The sequence below is a fragment of the Lemur catta genome, chromosome 14 (genome assembly GCF_020740605.2).
Source record: "Lemur catta isolate mLemCat1 chromosome 14, mLemCat1.pri, whole genome shotgun sequence".
Lineage (NCBI taxonomy): Eukaryota > Metazoa > Chordata > Mammalia > Primates > Lemuridae > Lemur > Lemur catta.
The window spans coordinates 19,985,568-20,005,557 of record NC_059141.1 but is presented as its reverse complement, the minus strand read 5'-3'; the positions used below and the strand labels follow the sequence as shown (position 1 = coordinate 20,005,557).

The 19,990-nt window shown below is 40.8% G+C and overlaps 1 protein-coding gene across 1 annotated transcript in view; it reads left to right on the top strand.

The window, feature by feature from the left end:
- SORCS3 (sortilin related VPS10 domain containing receptor 3) overlaps window positions 1-19,990 on the top strand; it is a 556,391-nt gene that overhangs the window by 469,821 nt on the left and 66,580 nt on the right. The window contains exons 12-14 of the mRNA XM_045569400.1: window positions 4,147-4,223; window positions 7,329-7,420; window positions 16,944-17,051. Of these exons, the coding sequence (XP_045425356.1) occupies window positions 4,147-4,223; window positions 7,329-7,420; window positions 16,944-17,051 (277 nt within the window). The remainder of the gene's footprint in view (window positions 1-4,146; window positions 4,224-7,328; window positions 7,421-16,943; window positions 17,052-19,990) is intronic.

The window sequence follows — 19,990 nt, the reverse complement described above, 5'->3', positions numbered from 1 at the left end:
CTAATGAAAGCAGATATATTCACAGTGACTTTCTGAGCTGGTACATTCTGTTTTCTCTCATCAACTCAAAGCTCTGGCCTCTGGAGTTCCTGCTCTCCTAGACATGGCTTCATTTCCAAGCCCCCAACTCTGTGAGTTTTTAGACATTGCCAGTGACCTGCCACTCTAATCAGTCTGGCAGCTAGTGTAGCCTTCTGGCATGTCCGTCAGCTCCTCTCAACCCGTCGTGGATGGGCTCCACCGTGCTTAACGCCACTGGGCTCAGGGAAGCCTGGCCAGTGAGAGATTAGGGCTCTCTTGCTGCTCCCTGGCGTGGGGAGTGAGCCCCACACTGTATCATTTATGCAGATTGGTCCTTCCAACTCAGGGGTTGCTACACCTTGTACCTCTCCTCAAGGCCCACAGGAGGCCCAGAGCTAGACTAGAAGCAATGCTGGAAAACAGTGATCAATAATAAAAGTTATTAATAATATTATTTGAAAGCTTACTGTAAAGCCAGGCATTGTTTTATGTGTCTTAACCACTCCGATCTTCAGTGTTTTCATTGGCAAAGTGGGAATAATAGTACTAACATAATAGAATGGCAGGATTAAATGAAGCAATGAATTTAAAATGCTTAGAACAGTGCCTAGGGCATATTGAATACTCAATATATGTTACCTGTCATCATCATTAATATTTTGGAAGTTCAAACTGTTCTTCTGCGGTGGATGATATAATTTGTTCACCTCCTATCTCATATGCAAGTACTATGCATACAATGAAGCTCAGAAACCCTGTCCTCCCACCTTCCAGGCTGAGCTCTGAGCTTACTAGCCTTGTGGATTTGGCTTAGTTTTTAACCTCTGGGCTTCATTTTCCTCATTGGTAAAACTAGGGTGTTTTCTACCCTGCAGGGGTGTTGTAAAAATTAGAGATGGAAGTGTGTGTCGGTGCAACCTGGCAGAATGCTTAGCACTTAGCAAGGTGGGATTAGTGGTGCTCATTACCTGTGACCAGCATGTGCTTCTACATTAGTCTTTTAGTAAATTAACAAACATGCAGACATTAAAGATTTGTTTTTGAATTATTTTTTGTTTGTATATCAGAATTGACTGATTCCTTTTTCCTTCCCCTGTGGTTACTCTTGAGGCTTTTTGCCATGCCCTGGCACATTGGGAGGGATCTAACACAGCTGACGAGACCCCAGTGAAAAGCCAGAGCTAAATCAATGGTGCGCACCTCCTTGTACCCAGCTTCTCCTTGTCCTGCTTGTCTGGTCCCATCAGGAAAACTATGAGGTCAGCCATGAGGCATGCCTTCAGCGGCCTGGGTGGAGCCTGTGTGTGCAGGGCCCTTTCCCACACCCAGGCCTTGCACCTGCCTTCCTTCAGGTGTCAGGAACCCTGGGCTCTCCCCTCCCATCCCACTACCTGCCCCCTCTTCTCACCTCACATTGAGATGTAGTCCTAGGGAAGCTGCATGAATAAAAGTATACTATGGGGTTCATTTCTAACTCCTGTTGAGGACATCTCAGAAGGCGGATGGGATTTCAGTCTGGAGAGTTTGGCAATTGTTTTTAGCAAGCAGAAGCACCAGGATTCTCAATGTCCTTAACCCTGGGTTTCCAGCCAGTAGTAAAGACCTTGCCTCCTCACAGTGCCTTACAGTGTGCAAAGCACTTTCCCTGCACAATGGTCCTGTGATTTAGAAACGGTGATCACTGTCCCCCCCAATTTACAGATGCAGACTGAGGGCGAATGGGAACAGATGTCACGTCCCCCACCCTGCTGTTGATTGTGCACCGTCTACTTCCTTCTCCACTGAGCCTTTAGTCACCCGGGGTGGGCAACTCCTTACACTGCCACCAGACGTGGTGAGAGAAGCATCTTTAACCCCCAGAGGACTTCAAAACTCTCTCACTTCCTCTTTTATTTTTTTCAAAAGTGTTTAACTGAGGAGCAGAGAAGAATAGCACTGGGAGGAAATAAGGGCAAAAGCAAGTTGTTTAAAGCTTCCAAAAAGGGCAGTGGGACCTTCGTGATTTACCAGCTCAGCTGTTGGTGATAGAAGCTCCTTGTCCTTCTCCATCTCACTTCTCCTTGCTATCACCTGTCACAGCGCTCACGTGGGTGACAGCCACATCTCTTTCTCCCAGCCTGCTCAGTGGCCACTTTGACTGAGCCTCCCTGGTTCCACTGCAGCCAGCAAGGCTCCTTCTTCATATCCTCCTTCTCTGGCACCATAGCCCAAGCCCTTCCTGTCAGAGGTTCCCCACAGGACGACTTAGGGACTGGGCATGTTCAAAGACCAATTTGTCCTGGATACATGTTTTCCATTCCTTCATCTGGGAACCAACTTTCTGGTCCCTGTGATGAGCAGTATTTCTTTCAGGGCTCCATTCAATTGATAGAAGATATTTTAAAAAGTAGCCTTCACACTGTAGCCTTGGGTTCTTACCACCATCAAGCCCCTCGAGCCATCCTAGTCAAGCTTTGAAAGGGAAGCTGAAGGTGTTTGCAGAACTTCTAGGGAGGGTAAGAGGTGATAAGCTATATCCTTAGAAGCCATGCCAGGGATGGCAGATACATTGCTCTGGGGTGACTGTGCTCCTACATCCCTCTCTCTCTACCACCCTTGGTAGATATTAATGGTTCACCACATTCTGTTCTGTTGAAATAACACATGGCTTCTGAATCCTTCTTAGCACAATGCTTCAGGTTAGCACAACCACCAAATGACTTGAGTTGGCAGTCTTTTCCCCATCCCTCTTTAATGTCTTTAGCTATGTCTCCTACAGCCTATGTCTGGGGAATTGAAATCCAAGTTCCAGATGGATCTCCATAGATCTCTACACCCAGCCTCTCTCCACTCCTCACACCTATTGCCTGAGCCCAGGGGTTATTTTTGGAAGCCTAAGTATCAAAACAAGTTGACTAGCTGTATTCTCACTGATGTTGATGGGAGCTTGACAAGCTGTAGCCTGGCGTTAATTTCTCATTTTGAAGCATTAAATGTCAGGAGCTCAATTAACATTTCATTATTGCATTTTTATTGTGCTTTTATTTAGGCTACAGATGTGTGGGCCAACATTCTCTTCCTGCAATTTTTAAAGAAAAATATCAGCCAATATGACAAACTCTTACATGTTTAGGGTACCTTCCTGGTTTTCGGTACTTCCCCAAGTGCGCATCCACATTGGAACGTGATTCAGTCATTTGTTTGCTCATTTATTCATTCCACAGTTATTTACTGAGCACTAACTATTAGGTTTGGGACATTGTTCTAGGCTCTGAGAAGGAGGCTTTCCACTGGGGAAATTAAGGCAGTATAGATGGGCTAAAAATCTTGACTACTTTGTTTGTAATAAGCATAAGCACGAGGTAATGAAGTGCAAGAGGAAGAAAAAGAAGGGCAAAGAGAAGAGGAGAGTGTGAAAGGATAGAAGCACTAAGTGTTGGTTAGTCTAGGCATAAACCAGGTGACTTCTTTCCCTGCCATGCTTGATGGCCATGGTGTGCCGAGTGTGGTCATCTTATTCTGGACAATTTATATTATAATATAGGTTACGTAGTCTGTACCACTGGGTCACTTAACTGTCTGACATTCAAGGGACATGTTGTAAGTTCAAGTTGGAAACATGCACACAGACACATATCCATGAACTCACCCCCTCTTTCTCTTCTTCCCTCCCTCTCTGTCTCTCTTTTACACACACACACAGACACACACACACATACACACACACACACACACACACATTTTTCTTAGGCTAAAATTATACCTGAGGAGTATACCTGAGCCCCTACGCCCAGCTTTTCCATGAGTGTCTACTCTTCTCCTCTTTGCTCCCTTCAGGACACACCTGTCAAGAGGAATTTATGAGATTATTGGTACACCGAGTGAATAATTCAAGAGACCAAGCTAATCAATATTGTCTTTGAGTCTTACCATTGAAAGATGCATTCTTGTCATACTATTTGATTCTTTTTCCATATTGGGTTTTTCTTCCTGCTGGGTTTTTGATATGACACCAAGAAAGGGATGGCACAAATCAACTGTAAACATCACTTGGAAAACCTGTACTCTCTGCTACCCCGCTCCCAACCTTACCACACCTAACCTGTAAACTGCCTGACAATGTCAAATGCTCTGCTTACGTTTCAGGCAACATTGGCCCGGAGCTCTCATATACAGATATTGGTGTCTTCATCTCCTCCGATGGGGGCAACACGTGGAGACAGGTAACTGGGCTGCTTTAGGAACAGGGAGGAGACATTTAGAGTGAGTTCTGCCAACATCTCCCCTTCCTAGAGATTCTCAGGATCATTATGACTTTGTGGTTTCAAAACATTAAGAAGCAGCTGTTCTGTTTGGTCCATTTGGCTGGCAGATTAAAAGGGCCGTAGGGTAAGATGAGAAGAGCACTGGGCAGGGAATAGGAAGGACTAGAACCTTCCCAGTTCATTTATTCTTTCCTTCTGCAATATGCATGTACCAGCCCCAGATGTTAAGTACTGTGCTGGTTGTTGGGGAGACAACTGATAAAACTGTCTTTATCATTAACGTGCCAAGGGTTCTTGGCAAGCAGATCCCTTCACCTTTCTGGATGTGTTTTTTTAGCTACAAAATGAGAGGATTAGAACATTAAAACTGACAGAACCATGGAAATCGGTGGTTGTTTATGTTTTGTGTAGGCTCAGTCTTAAGTAAGTATTGAACAGCTTAATAGATATATGACTACATGAAAAATTAATTCAATTTTACATTTATAGCAATGCTATCCAATAGAACTTTCAGTGACGATGGAAATGTTCTTTATCTATGCTGCCCCATGCAGCTATGGAGCACTTGAATTATGACAGAGGAACTGACTTTTAAATTTTATTTATTTTAATTAATTTAAATTTAAATAGTCTCATGTGGCTACTATATTGGACAACCTAGATTTATACAGTGTCAACTAGGTGCTGGGCAAAAACCTCAAGAGGCAATTGAATATGTTGGAGTCCCTTTCCTCAAGGAGCTCAAAATTAAATAGAGGAAATGGGTTCATAAATAACTAACTATAGTTCAGGGGGATAGCATTATTTTGTGGCATTATTAGCATGCAAAGAGAAGGGAGGAATTGATTCTGCTAAGGAAACTGGGAAAGACTTCACAAGAAGAGGTGACATTTCACTAAATCTTAAGGGTGAGACAGTTTCTACCTGGGAAAGACAAAGGAAAAACACTGAGTATCTTGATGGTAAAGGTGATGTCACCATCTGACAGATGTCACCATCTGAAATCTAGCTAGACAAGTTCCTGTTTGGATCCTTTAGTGAGGACTGTCATCACCATCACCAATATCACCCCCATTGCCACCACTGTCATCACTATCACTATTTTAAAAAATTGCCAAGCACCTACCAGACACAGGCAATTATGTCAAGTACTACAAGTCATACAGTGAAGAATAAGTCAAGGTTCCTACCCACAAGGCCACAATCAGGTGGATGGGGAACAGATGAAAGAAAGATCATATCTTCAAAATATAAGGTAACCTATTGCAAGTGCCAAAAGAGGCTGGAAGCTAGGATCCAAACTCGTCTGGTACAAAAACTCCCAGCAGACAAACCATTGTCCCTAGACCTCAAGAAATGGCTCACCTGGCCAGGTGGGTACTATAACATTCCTTCTCAGTGTTGTCACTAATTTGGTTCCTTTCTCCCTTCCCCAAACACTAAGGATTCCACTTTCTACTCCAGCACTGGCCAGAACGGTAATATCAAGAAGAGAGTATGAGGATAACCTCTCCCTTCTCCCAGTGCCAAGACTCTTCTCTTGTTCCTCATCCTTAGACTTCAATCCAGCATCTCCGTAATGTGGCTTATCACAGAGCCACCCTTTAAGCTCTGCGGAGAAAAGCCTAGCATTGCAGGTCACAGCCTATGTTTATATCCAAAGTGTAAGTTAATCACCCCTAGGTCTTTTGTGCCTTAAGACTCACCATTAAGTGGGACATTTTTCTTTTCTTTAAAGGCAATGGGGAAAAATACCCAAGGCGTTTAGGGCTGAGAAACTATTTACTTTTTCTCTATAGCAGGGGTTCCCAATCTATGGTGAATTGTATAAATATTTCATTATATATTACAGTGTAATAATAATAGAAATAAAGTACACAATAAATGTAATGTGCTTGTATCATCCCAAAACCATCTCCCCCACTCCTCCACCTTGGTCCATGGAAAAATTATCTTCCATGGAAACAGTCCCTGGTGCCAAAAGGTTGGAGACCACTGCTCTATAGTGTTCCCTGGGGCATATATACAGCATGCCCCATTCCTCCTGCTCATTCCTCTCTTAAATCTGCCTGTATCTCCTTATCCCCTTCTCGCCCTTTTCACTTAATCCACCATCCCAACCTCTCCATCTAGGCTGCGAGAGTCACCATCAGCAGTTAAATGCTGGAGGAATTCTCCAAGCTTACTTTGCTCTAGAAGTCTAAAGAAACCCTCCACTGGTTAGTTCTCTGCTGGAGAAATGTTTTTCCTGTTAGAAGTGGAGATATGAAAGTCATATCTGGGATAAGCATTGATATATGTGAGATTAGGTCTGGAGTTCTTTTGACTTGGAGCCTTGTATTATTATTGGTGCTTAGAAAATGCCTATGGGTAGATGGATGGATAAAAGGATCACTGAATAAGTGAATGAGTGAGTAGATGGATAAATAGGTAATGGAAAAATAAATGAATCAAAGAATTAATAAATTTAGCTCCCTGGAAATACTGTGTTCCAATGAGCATGTAGAGTAGGAGTCCCCAAGCACCACACTTAGGTCTTCATCCAACTTGCAGGGAGGTGGTGGCTCAGTCTATGTACTCAGTTATCAGGTATAACATCCTGTCTAGGGAAATTGTCTTTTAGGTTCCTAGATAATTTTTAAACAACAGTATAAGACACAGAGCATTTATAAATTAGCAAACTTCTGAATAGATGAGGAGGAAGAGATGGCTGAGTAGTAACTTACTAAGACAAAAAGATGGGGAAGTTTCTTTGAATTCATACGCTCTTTGAGTTTTCTAGTTGAGCATGCACCTTGTGGCTTCACCTTCACATAGCATGCTGGTTCACAGTACTAGCCAAAAGAGTCCTGCAAATGCAATCTGAGTGGCCTAGGGAGAGTTATTTGTTCTTTGTGAGCCCATTTCCTCATCTATCAAATGGAGATAATACTTACCAAACTATCTGATAGGGTTGTTGGAAGGCTCAGAATCCAGATGAAACAATGTATGTGAAAGACTTTAAACTGTTGAGCACTATGCAAATGTAAGGTGTTGCCATGATTGTTGTTGTTGTTGTTCCAGATCTTTGATGAAGAGTACAATGTCTGGTTCCTAGACTGGGGTGGCGCCCTCGTGGCCATGAAACACACACCTCTGCCAGTCAGGCATTTGTGGTAAGGACAGTTCCCTACCCTAATAATGAGCAGCTTTTTAGTGAAGAGGGTTGTGTCGAGTTATTCTGCATGGTTTCTTAGCCATTCATCCATTTCCTGTTCCATTTATTTATCCATCCATCCATCCATCCAATATCCTTTACATCATGTAACTCATAGGTAGCACAGCCAGATAATTCAGATGGGGGAGTGTGATGAATGGGGTGGGTGGTAGGAATGTATGGTCAGATAAAACAGAAAGGATCCGGATGGACCTGCAAGTCCAAGTAGCCAAGATTAGGAGTCCAAAATAGAAGAGTTGGAAATTGCTGCAAGAGAAAGGTTAGGTGCATGTAATAGATATTGAGTTCAGGTTTAGATAAGTTGAGTTTGTGATTCTTGTAAATATTCCAGCAGAGATGACCATTAGTGTTCAAATATATTCATCTGAGGATCAGGGTAGAAGTCTAGGCTGACACCTTGGAGTTGGAGTCATTAACCACTAGGTGGTAGTTTAAGCCATGATAGTGGGCCCACTGCCCTGTGAGCATGAGTACAACAAGGAGAAACTAAGGACTGCTATGGAACCCTGCTGAAAACCAATATGAAGACTGGAAGAAGAAATTATGGGACATACTGCAGAGAAATGGGCAAAAAGATAGAAACTCTAGGGAAATGTTTTCATGGATGCTGAAGAAAGGGGTGATCCACAGTATTACCTCCATGATCAAATCAAGTCATTTATGGAGTGGAAAAACTATCAAGGATTAAGCAATATATGAGGTCATTGGTGCTTTGTCAGAGTAGATTTAAAACAGAGGCAGGGATGAAAGTGAGACCATAATAGATCTAGAAATGAATGAGTAACCAAATGAATGATAAGCAATGAAATGGACACACTACAGATTATTCTTAAGAAAGTAGATTATGGGATAGAGCTGAGAGTGTGTGCAAGTCCTTCAGTGAGGACAAAGAGCTGAGTAAGAATATGTGATGGTGATGATGATTTCTTGCTGTTGTTTTATGTTTCTGGCAAGGGATGGATGAGTCTTATGTGTGTTTGTTCATATCCTTAAGGGAAATAATTCCAGGCTTAAGATTCATCAGAGGGAATACTTGGAAGTGGAGGTATCACATCTAGAATAAAATTGGTGGAATCTGGCATGCGCAGGGCAAAGGACCCTGGCTTAACTACCAGGTCTTTGATTTGGGGAGATCAACACTTTGAGAGTAAGAATTTTACTGGGAAGCATCAGATTCTAAACAGGAAAAGGCATAGGATTCCCTAGTGCCAAACCCAAGCTTCAGCCACCTTGGCAAGGGCTTAAGAAAGTTTCTCTGAATTTGGTCATTTTAGGTGAAACCAAATGAAATTGCCATTTTCAGGTCAAAAATGGTCCAGTATTGTCAGTTTCTTAAAGCTCAACCTAGCATAAAATAAAATAGTTATACCTACCGCTATATCATCTTACAGAGGATTGTAGAAATAAACTTTGCATGGAGCTGTTTGTAAGAAAAGGGCTCTATCAGCCCAATGATGAGCTTGGAAAAGTTCCTAATGTAATTGTTTATTATTCTTTTACTGCAGATTATATACTTTTTTGGTAATATCAGAAGACTTGACTTGCTTAATATTACAAAAGTCAGCATTTATTGAGGGATTATTATATTCTAGGCACTGTTATAAACCATTTACATGAATTACCTAATTTCATTCTTGAACCACCCCTATGTACAGGGGTACTTTTCTTTTAATCACACATTTATAGTGGCATCAAAATGCAGACATATTAAATACCTTGCTCAAGGCCACACAGACTGTTCTTGGCAGCAGCAGGTTGGGTTTCTGTCATGGTTACTCTTCTGTTTTAACTGCTAATTTTTTAGAAACTGTAAGGAGCACACAAAGGTATATGACATGGTCCCAGGGAGATCATGGTGGAGATAAGTTTAAGCAGGCCATGCATCACTAGAAATCAAAGAAATGTCTGCTAAGGGCTATGTGGACTGCTGAAAGTAAGGAAGTCTTCCTGCAGCAGGTGGCACGAGGCCTGATCTTTGAAGGTGGGATGACAGGAGTTATAGAAGAAGTGGGAGGCAAGTCAGGGGAAGAGAAAACTCTGACCAAAGCCTGGAATTCAAGACATGTACTCTCAGAGAAGGCAGCTTGAGTCTTAAAAAAAGAGTTTATTTTTAAGTAAGAAAGGCCCCATTTCTTAGCCCCCACCATTATGTTCTATCTAAATTTCAATAAAAACTCCCACCTAAATCTCAATAAAAGAATTGATAAATGCCCTGCAGACAGATATAGCTGGACAGGTTTCTTCCCTGGAAGTCCTGGGAAAAGGGGGTAGAACCCCGCCTTACACTTGACTTTCACTTTTCTGCTCTTTCTCTTTGATTATTGTAGGGACCTAGACCTACTTAACTGTTGATTTTTAGAGCTTTCTGCAGAGAAGTTTCCTTGTGCTAAGGAAAGTAGGAGTTTGTTATTGTTTCCTTTTGGTGGTAGAAGAGGACAGTATATTTGGTATGGAAGGAGTACATGGAACAGAGGATTTTGGTTTTGTCAAATCTTAGCATCCTTCCATCTGACCGCTCAGTCTGGTCTGCATTGGTTTCTCTTCAGAGACCTCACTTCCAAAAGTACTGCTAGTCTGGGAATACCTGGAGAGAAGACATCCAAGTTGGGAAAATTATTCAGTATTCACTTAGGAATATGTATATAGAATCAAATCATGCCTCTCAAAGTCATCAATAGAAAGTTTGAGTTTTTTCTTCTTTCATGTAATATCACTTTTCTTGGTAAAATATTTGTAGAGCTCAGAAAAAATAGCTGCATTCGCATGAAATTTCCTCCTATCTACTCCAACAAAGAAAGTGTTAAAGTTGAGTTTTCATGGTAAGTTTCTGAGATAGTATTACCTCTGTTTAAAAGATGTAGATACTGTCATTTGTCATGAATGCTACAAATATCCCTCTGAACTTGGACAGGTTCCATGATTTCTGCTTATTTGCTTGTCTAAGAATGCCATTGTCTGAAACAATCCCTGCAAATGGTTAAATGCCAGCTATGGAGTGTGTGTGTTAGAAAACAACAACAAGCTCATTTAGGAATTCTTCTTTGCACTTCTCTTTCAAAGGCTAAGTGAATATTTTGTAAGGGCCTGACCATATCATTGTCATCGATGTTTCGTTATGAAATTGTTGACTGATTCTTGTCTCCTGCTTATAAGATGTAAGCTTTTGAAACTCAAAGGCAGCTTTTTCTTCACCAGGAGCTTCTAATTAAGCCACAACCTTCAAGGTAAACAAATAATCCCATTTTAGGAGGAAGAAAGGTTAGGTAATCAGTTTGTTGTTATTTTCTTTGTAGATCTCAGATTGACATTTTTTATACAGATGTGTGTGTGTGTCTGTCTGTGGGTGTGTGTGTGTGTATGTGCAAGGGAAAAGACACCAGCTTACCCATTCTTGCACAAGGTTATAGTGGCTCTCAGATTTAAATAATAGCTACATTGCCTTTCAGAGAAAATAGGAGTCATAATTGAAAAGCTGGGGAGACTTTAGCTAGGCTAACAAGGCATGCTGTTGCCTACAAATTGAAATGATAGGTAGCTAGATAGGCATGAAGACAAAACAGCATACAAATGAACCCCTCTGTTTGTGACCATGTACATTTGGATGCACAGAGATTAGAACCTAAGTGCTATTTCAGGTGACCTCTCCACTCAGTATTACCTTTGTACCTTAGAAGCATGAGAGCAAAATGAACAATGGACCCTCAGTGCATACAGAGCTCTAATGAAAACTCACAAGAGACAGTGCATCTAATGGGCAGGTAGACAGGGGTGTGACCATGCTCAGCCCTAAAGAGCTGTCAGTGTCTCTCTATGGGATGTTCTTGGAAACAGAAAAGAAAACATCCCCTGGCCTTTTGTGTTCCTTTGTTCTTCTGTAAATGGTTGTGTGGGCACTAGCATTTTGTTCAGTGAAACATTCATGTGAAAACAATAGTTCCAACCAATACATTCCTCTGAGAAGCAAAAGTACATGTGCTATTCTGAAGAACCTGCAGGTGGCTAAAATGGCACCACCTCATGCATTTGGGATAAAATAAAATGGAGCAATACACCTCACAAAAGGGAGGAACATTGATTCTCAATGACCATTATAACTCTCTCTCTGTGCTAGAGACTTCTGGGGAGAACTCAGGTTGTTCTTGGAAGATTCTATACCTTTTGGTTTATCTCATCCTAATATCATAGTCATAGACACATGGAGTAGGAGAGGTTCCTGGAAGTCGTATAATCTGCTGTCACACCCAGTATAGCAGATACTTTGGTGACACCCTGAAGGGTCACCCACCTCACTTCACCAGAGTATCACAGTGCTCAACTTGCAATGCCCAAGACAGGAAGTTCCCATTTGTACAATGGCTTCAGTTGTTGGAAAGATTGTTTTTCATGCTGAACAATAGTGACTCTACTTATAATTTCTGCCCATTGACCCCTATTCTGCTACCTAGATCAATGCAGAATAAATCTATTCCAGAATTAGACATGACTTTTAGGATGGTATTGCTGGAAAGAATACCATCAGGATATTTCTTTTCCTAGGCTTTCTAAGTTCTGGGAAGTAATCATATATGCAACTCAAAACAGATTTTATTCATTTGTTCACTTATTCTGTACATATGCATTGAGCATATACTATTTATCTAGCATTAGAATAGGGGTTGGAATATACTATTGAAAGACAATGTACTTGGGATCTTAAATTCTTATGCACAAATATTTGACTATTCCTTTTAGAAGAGTCACAAGATTGGACATCTTTTCTCCCTTATTGTATCTATATTTTTTAAAATTAATAGTTCCATGTGTCCAGTGATACAAAGTCTGTCCAGAAAGTATCTGGCCATTGTTAATATAATGAAAACATATCACATGGCTCGATACTTTCTGGACAGACCTCATATTCCCTTTAATTTTATTCATTGGCATTACTGTCTTTGGTAGTCAACTAATAGGGCTTTAAAAAAAATTGGAAACTTTCTCATTACAAAAATGAAAATTCAATGGTAATTAATTCAGTTCTTTTTCCCTAAGCTGTCTATACAATTCATATATGTTTCTAGAACAATTTGTTTTACCTTTAATCACACTGATTGTCAGTTTTTCTACAAAAATTTTATCAATGTTTATAAGTGAACATAGTATTTAGAATCTGGTAGAAGGATACTATCTTCTCATATGCTTATAATATATCTGTGAGCACACACTAGACTCATAGTGGCTTGGTTACCTCTCATGATAGTGCCATTGCTGGAAAGTATTTAACGTGTGATTGACAATGACTCCACTTCCTTTAAGGCTTGAACTTATTTCATCAGCTAATCTTTCTCCAATTGTGGGCTTGGTTTTTTTGTGTTTTTTTTTTGTATTAAGAATTCTGCTTCGGGGGGATGGGGGGCATGGGCAATGTATATAACCTGAACTTTTGTACCTCCATAATAAGCTGAAATAAAAAAAAAAGAATTCTGCTTTATATTGGCCCTACCTTATAAGTGACTTCTAAATTTACATCCCCAATTATGATCAGAAATCCAGATTCGTTTGTCCAAAAAATCTTCTTAATAATGTCATAATATGGAAGTCCCCAAAGCATCTAAATCTTGACATGAGACAGAGACAAATGGATAAACAAAAAGCTTTGCTTCTCCTGCTCTTCCCATTTCCCTTTCTCAATTGTTTAATCCTCCCAAAGTCAATATTTTCCATGATTTCTTTCTTTTGCTCATGTAGCGTATATACATTCTGTCAGCAAATCTGATTGACTTCACTGCTAGAAATATCCTAAATCTTTCCATGTCTTTCTTTCTCCACTACTATAGCCTTTACCCAATCCCCATCTTTCACTTGGTCTCTTAAATTACCACCTCCCTCCCCTGCTTCTCAACTCATTTCTTTGCATCCACTTTGGGTCTTGACAATCCATTTACCACAGAGAATTAAAAGTGTCTTTAAAAGTTCAAATCAAATTCTCTCTCTCCCACTTCAACTGGAAACAAGGTCCTTCATGATCTGGTTTTTGCCTTATTTTCCGATTTCATTTCCTTCTGCTAATTCCCTTTCACACTAAGCTACATACACTGACCATCTTTCTGTGCTTCCCATAGAGCATCTTCATTTCAGGTTAGATCTTTCCTCTGCTGTAACTTTCCCCTGGATCTTTACCTAGCTAATTTCTTATTATCATTCAGATTTCAGTTTAAATGTCCACTCCCCCGAGAGGGCTATCTTAAATTTTCAGTACAAAGTAGCTATTTGGTCACTGTCAAATCACTTTATTTTAATTGTCTTCATATTTTTTTCTAACTCATTTTTTTTTATTTCAGCATATTACAGAGGTACAAATGTTTAGGTTACATATATTTCCTTTGCCCCACCCAAGTCAGAGTTTCAAGCATGTCCATCCCCCAGACAGTGTGTACCGCACCCATTAGGTGTTTATATACCCATCCTCTCCTCCCCCTTCCATCTGCCCAACATATTTTTGTATCAATTTATTTGTATATTATTCATCTCCTCAAATTAGAATGGAAGCTTTTTTGTTTACTTCTGTATCCCTAGAACTGAGGCCACTGCCAGATCAGGCATATAATAGACATCATTAACTATTTGATGAATAAATTTTATTTTGACTCTATTGTCCTATATTGCCACTATTGGGAGATCAGATGGAATTTTACCCCTGGCTTCCTGAGTATTGGCAGCGCTACTGATTTCAGTTTCACCTATTGAGCTAATAAGCAATTCACAATTCCTTTGTCTTGGCCATTAATGAGCTACTGACCTGAAGAGGAGAAGGTGGATCCCTTGGGTGTACCATTCAATGTAGAATTTAATATAGAATATATAATCTCAAAACATTTTAAAACTCCCAGTCCTCAGAAAGAATAGCTCTCACAAATGGCAGGACATCCAGATCCAAATATTTGATAACAAAGAGATTAAGTTTCCTAATGTTGTTTTTTTTTAAGTTTCTTCAGGGAGTTTTGTTTTGTTTTGTTCTGTTCTTAATAACTGCCTCAGCCTGAGATAATCAAGTGTTAGAAAGTACTGATCTCAGATCACCCTAGCTCTGGAGACCTGTCCACTTGCTTGTGCTTATTTATGTCGTCCTTGGATTCAGTTATTGTCTATGCTACTTTTCCTACCTGGGCTTTGGCATTTCTCATCTTTCCTTTAGGCATCTGCTCATCCCATTCTTTCCTCTAGCCCTGATTCTGTTCCTTGCATATGAACTCAGTAGCCCCTTGATCTTGTATAATTTTAGCTTTGCCTTGAAGCTTCCATCTCGATACTGGAAGGCTATGATGGTCTCTGATGGTCTGCTCTGTGGGGTCTTCTCTTCATTGCATACACTAGAGATGGCTGTCCCACACCCTGCTAATCATGACAGTGGTGTGAAGGCTCTTCCTTCCCTGGGGTGCTAGTAGCACTCACTGAAATTTGCTCTGGAAATGCTAAGTGACCTTTATCAGTAAGGAAATTCTGAGAATGAGAGAAACAGAGGCCTTAAACTCACTTTAGCTTCCATCTATCAAGACAATAATCAATTTGTGCAAAGTCACCAAAACCAACAAATTAAAAAAATAAAAGCCAAACTAATATTTCCTTACTTTCTGGACTTACCAGGCAGAATTAACTCATTAGTGGCCATGGCACACTTCAAAACAACTATGATTATTTTAGGAACCAGTGGGGTACATGGCAAGAAAAATGAAATCCATTCCCAATCATACTTTTCACTTTTGAAATCAGAAACTCACTTCTATGAAAAGCAGTTCTGATCTGCCCAACTTTCTCGGGGTCAGCTTAAATGATTATTTGGCCTTCAGCCAATTTTTTTTTAAGTCTCAAATGATCAATTCCTTAAAATTCAAGAGAGAGGCTGACAAGTTAGGAACTCATAAAAACTTTTATGGCAGACTATCTGCTTTTCGTTTGTGGACATGGATCTAGGTATAACGTAAATGCAAAGATTTTTGTCTAAGAGACTGGCTACTCTAACTGAGATTAACTTTATCATTATTTTAATCCATATATTGGGAAAGAAAGGATAAGACTGAGAGGAAACAGAGAAAGAGACAGAGAGAGAGAGAGAGACTAAGAAGTGAGTAGCGAATGAACTGAGTAGCTTGCCAGGAATGCAGTAGTGATCCACACACAGCATGGGGATGCCAGTATGAATCATGCTTGAAAAAAATGATTGGATGGATTAAAACAGGGCCTTTGTCATTCCTTATTTATATTCATTTATTCATTTAGCATTTATATAACATCACCCCTGTGCCAGGTTTTCTGCTAAGTATTAGGAACATGAAAATTAATGGTAGAGTCTTTGGCCTCAAAAAGTTCACAGTTTAGTGTGAGTCAAACATATTTTCTTACGTGCGTGTGTGTGTGTGTGTGTGTGTGTGTGTGTGCTTGTGTGTGTGTAAAATGTAAGGAGCATTGTAATAAAGATATGTATGTGATATTAAGGGGTCATTCAATGAATAAGACATACAGGATCCCCGAACTCCCAGAGTTTATAATCTTGAATTGAGATATTCAAGATCGGTTAAGAAGTCATCACTCAGTACTAGGCTTGGGTGTTATAGCAACGTATAGAGGGATTCCTAATCCTAAATTGTGCAGTTAGAAAAGAATTAAGAATCAGCCAGAATAAAAAGGATCACAGAGGATGAAGAAACTAAACCTGTGTTGGGAATGAAGAGGTGCTCAGAAAAGCATCTCAGAGAACGTGGCCTTTGGACTGTGTTCCCTGGTTAAATCACGGGTCAGACAGGTACTTGGTGATATCAGGAAAGGGGAGCAGCAGGCACTCAGAATAGCTCAAGGCCCCTCCACTAAGAGCATCTCTTTAAAGAGTTGCAGGTTCTGTATCCACCGAGGGCCAGATGTTCCTCTTACCATTGGACAAATGATGGAACAGTGTCGTGCAGAACATCTCAGACACTCAATGGTCATCCCTAAAAGCCCCTTAAAGTGGCATTGGGGAGGGAAAACTATCCTAACATCCATTCTGAAGAAATAGGAAATTGCTTTTTGTAAGGTTTGATCTGAAAGACACACATACCCCTTCCCGTAGGGTACACCCACACTGCTCAATTTATCTGTGTCAGAAACTCCAAGGGCTGAATTGATTGTGCTGTAAATTGAACCTCAGGTTCCATTCGGAGTACTTGAAACGTGACACTCTGTTCACTAAGCCCTCGTGCTTGGGTTGTTTTTCGATTCTAATGTGTTGAAATATGTCTGCCTTTCTGGTGCTGTCTCTGCCTGGGCCAGGAAATGCAGTTTTGATCAAATCTCATAATAATACGGGAAGATGTTGAAGATTAATAGCTATTGATAATCCAAACTGCCAGAAAGTGAGATACAGAGGAAAATTTAATAACCTGAAAAATTGTTGCAAAAAAAAGTATGGCTTTATTTTCAACTGTATTTTCCGTTACTTGTTTCTGACCCAGGGTGAGTTTTGACGAGGGCCACTCCTGGGACAAGTATGGTTTTACTTCGGTTCCTCTCTTTGTCGACGGGGCTCTGGTGGAGGCCGGAGTGGAGACCCACATCATGACGTGAGTACTCCTTTTGCTCTGGTAGAAAGGAGACCAGAGACCTTGATTCTACTTCCGCTAAGGCCTTGGATTTTTCCCAGGGAAACCTACACCAAAGTGTTTCAATCTCTGGGCCAAAGTTTCCTCATCTATAAAATGGAAATGTTTAGGTTTGTACCAACCAACTCAAAAAGCTACTGACTGGATTAGAAAGACTGGGATCCTAATTGAACAGTCAAGGTTCCTAATGGAATTAAAAGAATTTTAACAAATTCCCATTTATCCAAAACTTAAGCAAAGGGAAAGCTTAAGTTTTTAGATGTGTTTTCTCTCTTTACAAAACAGCATAGTAAGAAGCAGTGGAGCCCTGGAACCTTGGACAATGGTCCCAAAGTCAGCCGTTCCCTGTTTTTGTACAGAGAGAATTACCAGTCCTCCTTTTATTTTGTTTTCCCTTCACTTCCTTACTTGATATATCCTGCATGCTCTTGTATGAGGAGGCCTGTTTGCACTCATTGCACCTTCTGTTGGGCATGACTTTCAACAATACCATGTGTATACGCCAATCTCTACATGACCTGGTATTCCCTAGCAAGTTTAAGGCCACAGTTTAAATTCTGTGTTCATGTAATCTTAAATGGTAATAATTTTTTTCTCAGCTTCAGATGGAGTTTAGCTGGTCACATAGATATGAGGGAGACTGACCTCAGGGGCAAACCATTTACTGAAAAGAGGAGATAGCACCTCTGTTTTCCTTTCCTCCCTACTAGGACCCCACAAGAGCTTGGCAGAGAGCTTCTCTACCTTTTTGTATCTTGTTTATCAAGATACTTTAAATAATAGAGCATAATTATTTTCTTATAGGGGACCTGGGGGGAGAAGAGGCATTTATCTTTTCATAAATTAACATGGGTCTTGGAAGCGTTTGTCAAAACAAATATAAACAATTCAGTTGACCTGTTTTAACTTTTTGTGAAATTCAATTTCTCTTGTATGAAAATAATACAGGTTTTGTCAGGACTCTTCAGACAGCTGGAAACGCAAGCCCTGGAACGGTTGCCAAGGGGTGATTTCTGTCTCCATTCTGGATATGAAAAGGGCTTTAAAACCAAGTGGCCTCGTAGGAATGGCTGGTGTTTTTCCATTGTGGAAGGGCAGTGGGTTAAGGACTAAGGCAGGTCAAAGAAATTTTATATATTCCTTAGGAACCGTAAGGAAAGGGAGTCCGTTTGGGGGACAAGAAAGTTTAGCCTTGCCATTGAACTGAAGTAGGCTGTTTGAATTGTGTACCCTCCCCCGCACTGTTAACCCTGACTCTCTCTTTAGCTCAGCTGTGGTCAGAAAGAAAGAGGACCACACTAATGTTCTAGCACCTTATCTTATCACCTTGATTTGGGGGATTTATATATTTGATGATTAATTTATTTAAAAGCATTTGCAGTGCTTGTAATATGGATCGGACCCGGTTAGATCTCAGGAGGTATTAAAAAGGTAAACACAATTCTTTCTCTTTAAGGAGCTCTCGGGCCAAAATGATGGGGGTAAGTGAGGATGTGCTGACCATCAGGGTATCCTCCTAGCCAGGAAGTGAGCAGGGAAAGTGAAGACTGCACGCCTCATAGCCAGGAGGTGAGCAGGCCAAAGTGAAGACTTCACTCGCACAATGCCTGAAGATGGAGTTGGTCTGGAAGTTTTAATAGCAGTTCACCAGTGGAAAACCAAATAATAGGCAATAAAATATAAGTCCCAGAAAAGCAGAGATTTTTATCAGCTTAATTCACTAATAGAAACTCAGTGCCTAAAAGGGAGTTTGGCACATAGGAGGAAGTCTGTAAATTATTTGTTGAATGAATTAATGCTTTCCAGGCAAGGAAAAGAACATACACAAAAGTGCATGGCTGAGTGTTAAGGGACTGAGACTGAGGGTTTTAGGTCATGTTTAGGAATTTGACGTATCTCTAGAGTGAGGTTTTTTGGAAATTGAAATGTGATCAAGTCACTCCTCTTCTCAAAACCGTGGGGGCTTTCCATTGCCTTTAGGAGAGTGTCTGGATTCACTGAATGGCCTACAAGCATCTTTGCTGACCACCTGTCTGCGACCTTGTCTCTGGTCCCCATGGTCTGACCCACCTCCTCTGTCACACTGGTGCCTTCGTGCCCTAGGGTCTTTGGTTTTCTACCTGCCTGGAATGTACTTTTTCCTCCCCACTTGAGCAACCAAACTTCTGAGTGGGTTTCAGGTCTCAGCTTAAGCTTCAGTTCTTAGAGCTGACCTTCTTGCAGCCCACCTGATCAGGTCAGGTTCTCCCACGCTATATATTGTCTTGGCCCTGTATATTTTTTCCTTCACAGCATTTCAGCTAATTAATATTAACAAAAATGACATTAGTTGTTTAATATGTTCCCCCTCCACCCTTATCCACTTTGAAGACAGATGGATGCACACACCCGTGCATGTGTGTACACACATATGTGCAAGTTCAAGTTCTCATGAGGGAGGATCTTTGTGTATCTTGTTCTTTGAGTGCCATCTATTTACCAGGCTTGTTCCAACTTGGAGGATTTAATCGTGTATATATATATATGTATTGGATGAATGAATTACTAATGAATAAGTGAACCCCAAGAATCTTACCTTGGTTGTGATTGTTGTTGCTTCTCTGGCCCATGACTCTAGCATTTTAGAAAGTTGTTCATAGATCCCCAGAGATTCTGAAGTGCTATGATCACAATCCAGTAGTTGCAGATGATGGGGGCTGGGGTTGAGTGGGAATCTGAGCTGGCTGTGTCTCTGTGTAGAAGTGTATATACGGGGGTTGCAAAGCATGGGTGGGCTGGCATGTGGGCACAAAGGGCAGCCAGAGAGTGAGGACCTTACTGGGAATGATTTCTAACTCCCTCCACTTCCACAAGAATATGCACAGCTTCCACTTTTCCAAGAGGCCAGAGCTCCAGGAGCA